The sequence below is a fragment of the Egretta garzetta genome, unplaced genomic scaffold (assembly GCF_000687185.1).
Source record: "Egretta garzetta isolate BGI_Z169 unplaced genomic scaffold, ASM68718v1 scaffold473, whole genome shotgun sequence".
NCBI lineage: Eukaryota > Metazoa > Chordata > Aves > Pelecaniformes > Ardeidae > Egretta > Egretta garzetta.
The window spans coordinates 514055-519365 of NW_009259319.1; the positions used below are offsets into that span (position 1 = coordinate 514055).

General features: G+C 41.9%; 1 protein-coding gene across 3 annotated transcripts in view; it reads left to right on the forward strand.

Annotated features, from left to right (window-relative positions):
- The first annotated feature begins 649 nt into the window (after positions 1-649).
- Positions 650-5311, forward strand: part of SNX2 (sorting nexin 2) — a 35759-nt gene continuing 31097 nt past the window's right edge. For 2 of the 3 annotated variants that reach the window (XM_009636550.2, XM_035892110.1), the window contains exon 1: positions 650-3305. In XM_009636550.2, the coding sequence (XP_009634845.2) occupies positions 3267-3305 (39 nt within the window). In that variant the 5' untranslated portion in view covers positions 650-3266. The remainder of the gene's footprint in view (positions 3306-5311) is intronic. The other variant, XM_035892109.1, reaches the window with a different exon arrangement.

Sequence of the window (5311 nt, forward strand, 5' to 3'; positions counted from 1 at the left end):
GTACCGCTATGCCAGGTCGCCGCTTTCCCTCGCCTCACCCCCTTCGTGTACTGCCGGGGCGATAGATTTTTCCCCCTTTCCTCATGACGCGATACCAGTTTCGCTGGTCGCGTCCTCCGTGTCCGCCTCCCCCGCCACCCCATAGACTTCGCGTGGATTCATAACAGCCCCTGTTCCGTGTTCGGCCTTTGGCCGAGGCTTCGTCCCCTTCCCGTTTGTAAAAAAACTTGTAGAAACTCACTCCTCCCTACGCCGCCTTCCGACGCTGGCGGCGGGGGCTACAAAACCGCCACACACACAAAAACCAACCCAAACCAACCGGTCCTCATTCTGGAAAACACTTGTGTGCTCATTCATTGTAGCTGGAGTTTTTCTTGCTGAGTTGTTGTGGTCAGGCTTCACCTGTGTGTTTTGCCAGTGTCTTCTGGAAGAACATTGTTCTTCCTGTATGCAGTTGCCCATTTAAAAGGAAAATTGTTCCCGTTCCTCTTTTCCTGAGTTTCCTGTCCCTGACCTTTACAGTAATAAGATCAGTGCATGTTTCTTTGTTTTACTCTGGCTGTTGACTGTCCTTAACAAAAAAGGCCAGTATACAAAGAGGCTGTTAAATGCATTTTAAAGTCATGTGCCTTCTCTCAAGTCACTTTTTTTTTTTTCTTTTTATAGATGCATAATCTGTGCATTGGTAGAAAAGGATCTGTGGAAAAATGCTGTGAAGGAATAGCAAGTGATGTGAACCTGCAGAATTGGCGAGAAATGTATCGCTAGACTTCTGAGCATCCATGTGTGATACAGTGTGTGTTATTGGTGTCTTGTTCCGTGCGCTAAGAAAGACTGCAGTGTAACATAAATAGCATCTTTACTGATAGGGTGTAGAATTAAAGCTGCAAGAGGCATGATAGACTTAGTGTCTAAATCACAGTTACAATGAGAAGTCCTCATCTTAATGATTGAAAATAGTTGCTGAAAACTCTAACTGCAGAAACTGGCAAAAAATGTACTTTGTATTGACTGGTTTCGCTGACCATTCCATTGTACTGCTTTATTTTTGTAGACAATCTTATCTGGAAGAAAGTAGCAAAGTAGAAAGGGGAAGCCTCTTTGCTTATTGAGCAGCTTTGAAAACCTTTGTCAGTAAAGCTTTTTTCACAGCTACAGCATTTAGAGAAGAGCCTCACTCTTGTGATGTTCCTGAAAATTTGGAAGGAAGAGATGATGAAAATTGACTTTGAACTTCTCACTAGCTTGAACATAGATGGTTTAACTCAAGTGTATAGGGCATCTTAGTCCAGAGGAGAAGGATTATCTCATGGTGTGGGCCTGATTAAACTTCTGTCTTGAGTGGTTTTTTTTAATCCTGTAAATATTCATGAAGTAGCTGGCAATGGAAGTTCTATAGTAATAACAGAACAGCATCGTGCTTTTCATAGTTGAACGTGTTTGTTTGCTGATACCAGAGGAGGAAGCATGGCAAGGGACGGTGAGGTCCAAAGCCGACTTGTATGGAGGCTGTGGTACTTTTCAAGGATTCCCAACTGGTTTATCTTGGACCTGTCCATTTGCTTTTTGTGTGATTACTTTCAGCTTCCTTCCTATGTTTTTTCTTGCTTTCCTTCTCTTTGACACTCACAGAAGGCATGATGTGATTTGGTTGTGCAGTGGAGAAGCTATAAGATTTCTGTAGTAGGTCTTCCAAATAGCTTCCATGTTAACAAAAACTCCCTTTGAAAACACATGATAACTCATCTAAGTTTCTTCTGACAATGTATATTATGAACAGCAAATATGAGATACTTAAATACAGGACAGCTTACTGACTTCAGTGGCTTATCTGTGTAATCAAATGGAGAATATTGTTTATTTCAAGTTGAATTATCTGATGTAAAGAAAAAGAGGCTGGAGCTTTAGCTTCCATTGTGCACATACTAAAAGTTAGTGTCTTGAATTAAACCCTTTTAATTCTAGAATGTAAAATGTTAAAAGATCACACTGAACTGTAACACCTGGCATTTCTAGGGTACAGTGGAAACACATTCTAGGACTTGAAAACGTGCTGGGTGGCAGAGTATGAGAACACTTCTCTTTCTGTGAACGTAGGGCACCTCCGAACTCCAGGCACTGGGCTGAGCAGCAGCTTGTCTGAGCTGGTAGGATGATTGTTTCCTTGTCAGATATGCGCAGTGCCTCAGAGTAGTGGAATGATTATTTGGTTTTCATTGTGCCAACCATATTGTAAAGTCTCAAGGACTGCCTCCATTAAATTCATGGTTACTGAATGGTCTCATTGCTTTCATTAATGAGAACAGCCAGACTGAATCAGACAAATGGTCTAAGCCACGACTGTCTTTACAGTGATACTCAGTGGTGGATGCTGTGTGAAGAATATTGCTGCTGATGATAGGTATATGGTAGTAGTCACCTGCAGTGCTCTCCCAGCTATCAGGTTTTTGTAGCTCAAGGACTTCCTGAGCCCTAGGTAGCATTACAATATTAATGATCTTCCATGGGCCTGTCTACTCACTACATTTCCAAGTGCATATTTTTTGTTTTGTTTTAAAAAGAAGGTGTCCATGATATGCACAACAAGAAGTTCTAGAAATTGACTATGCATTATGAGAAGAATTATTCCCACTTGTAAGTCTGTAATCTACAAATTGCTGATTTGCTGTCTGTGTCCTCTACCACTATCAAGTTAGACCGCGAACAGCTGTGTGGAAGTCACTTTTGATGACATGTTAGATTTTCTGAAAAATGGCATGTGTAGTGTTACTCTCAATTCATCATTTCCTCCTTCTTCCTCCTTGCCTTAGTCTGTCTCTCTGCCACCTTCCTTGTTTATCTGTTGCACCACTTCTTACTTCATTTTCCCTAAACTTCTCATTTCTGTATTGCCTGTCTCTGTCTTTTATAAAGCAGGTGCATTGTGGATGTGTAGCTAAGCTGCCACCTACTCATTTCTAATGATATTTATACTCCTGGGCTCTTTTTTGTAATGGAAGAATTTATGGAGGCACTTGAAAACAATGAGTAAGCAGTAGATGTGTTAATCTTTTAAGGACTGTCATTTAGGGCAGGGCGTGTATATAATTTCATTGCCAGTTTATCTGTTTATGTCAAAGATCTGCCATATGCATTTGGGTTTTGCACAGAAGGCAAAACATTAGATAGGCACAGAAGTCCAGATATCTTTAGTGACATCCATTGAATGTAACAAGGACAACTACAGAGGAAGCAGTAAAGGCTTCACTGGAATATCTGAGAAGAAAATGAAGTCCTTCAACACTGTACTATACCTTTGCAGAAAAGTAAGTCTGTATCCAAGATTAATTGGTGTAATACTACTGGAAATGTGTGTCTTGTTCCTTGGTGTTAAATCCAGACTGTAATGGAAGCATGTAGGCATTCATTATAGTATGATTGCATATGCCCTCTTACTTTCAACTGAAAATGCTACCCTCTTACTGTTGAGTCTGTTCTCTCTGCCCATGGTGTGATTTGTGAGCTTCTGTAATCCTGTTTCAGACAATGAGCTGGGTTAATTCAAACAGGTAGAGTAGTATGATGGCCAGCTTTTGTCAGCCTACTGTATTCTGACTGAAGGAGGCTAGGAAGGGTTCAGATGAGTAGTTGAACTGGTTTGGGGGGGACCCTACTATTAAGAGAACGGACAATGTCCAAACACCTAGGGCAGTAATGTCAGCCAACAGCAAATGTGACAACTGGTTCTTGTTTCTTCATAAGTCAAAGCTATAAAACACTTGGTTATTACCACTGAATGCAATGCTCCATAAAAGGGGAAAATTGAGCTTGTTACTGCCATTGCAAATTGGAATGGGCCCATAGGCCTCTCACCAGAAGCTTGTTTTCTAGAAAACAAGTAAAGCAGGATCCTGACTGTCCTGCATACCTGAATGTCCTGGCCATTGGGTATCTTGGTTGTTGGATGCTTTGCCTGATTTTCTTTTGGCTCAGGAGTCACTCAGAAATTTCACAGGTATGACCCTTTCAGGAAGTGGACATGTTTGTGGCATTTTGTGAACCACTGGCATCAAGTGAGTTTAAAATTTCTAAACAGCCATGTGTGTCTGAGCCATGACGTTTTTTGTTAGTCTCGTCTTCCATTTCTTGTCTGATACTCAGATTCTCACTGTGCTAAATACTAACTCCTGAGAGCCATCTTAATCACTATCTTTAGCTGTACTTCATAGAGATAAAAGAGCAAAGTTGGGGTGCGGTCTTCTATCTTGCACCTGTAGTTGGGTGTAATTGGAATAGCTTCATATGTTAATAGTTGTTTGAGTGCATGGGTGCTTTTTTTTGAGAGGCTGAATAGCACTCTCTGACCCACTGACTGTGTAAAATAATCAGATTATTAGGAATTACTGACTTCAGATTCTGATACATTTGGGACTATGACTTTCTAGGTTTTCATAGTTCCCTAAGAACTATGTTTTGAAGTTAATTTTTGAAGATAATAAACTCGACTTTGCTGCAAAACTCTTAAACATGCTGATGCTGTGTCCAAAGTTACAGACAGCGTTCAGACCGTGCTTAACTTTAAAGAAGTTTCTACGCATTGTCTTCTTCATATAAAGTCCCAACTATTTGTGAAGATATTTAACCTCATCCTTAATTTATCTTGTCTGAGAATGACAGCTGTTTAAAAATACCAAAGAGCCACTGAAAGATTAATAGGCCAGGAAGTGCATTATTCAGCTGTCAGCTTGTTGTGGTTTAACCCCAGCCAGCAGTTGAGCCCCACACAGCCACTCACTCACTTCCCCCAGCAGGATGGGGGAGAAAATTAGAACGGTGGAAGTGAGAAAAATTGTGGGTCGAGCTAAAGACAGTTTAATAGGTAAAGTAAAAGCCATGCGCACAAGCAAAGCAAGGAATTCATTCCCTGCTTCCCACCAGTAGGCAAGTGCTCAGGCATCTCCAGGCAAGCAGGGCTCCATCACGCGTAATGGTGACTTGGGAAGACAAAGCGCCATTGCTCTGAGCGTCCCCCCTTCTTTCTTCTTCCCTCAGCTTTTATTGCTGAGTACAGTGTTACCTGGTGTGGAGTATCCCTGTAGTCAGTTGGGGTCAGCTGTCCCAGCTATGCTCCCTCCCAGCTTCTTGTGCACCCCCAGCCGACTTGCTGGTGGGGTAGTGAGAAACAGAGAAGGCCTTCACACTATGTAAGCACTGCTCAGCAATAAATAAAACATCCCCATGTGATCAACAGTGTTTTGGTGGCAGATCCAAGCCATGGAACACAGATCCAAGCCAGGCCCCATCCCTGGAAACATTCAAGACCAGGTTGGAC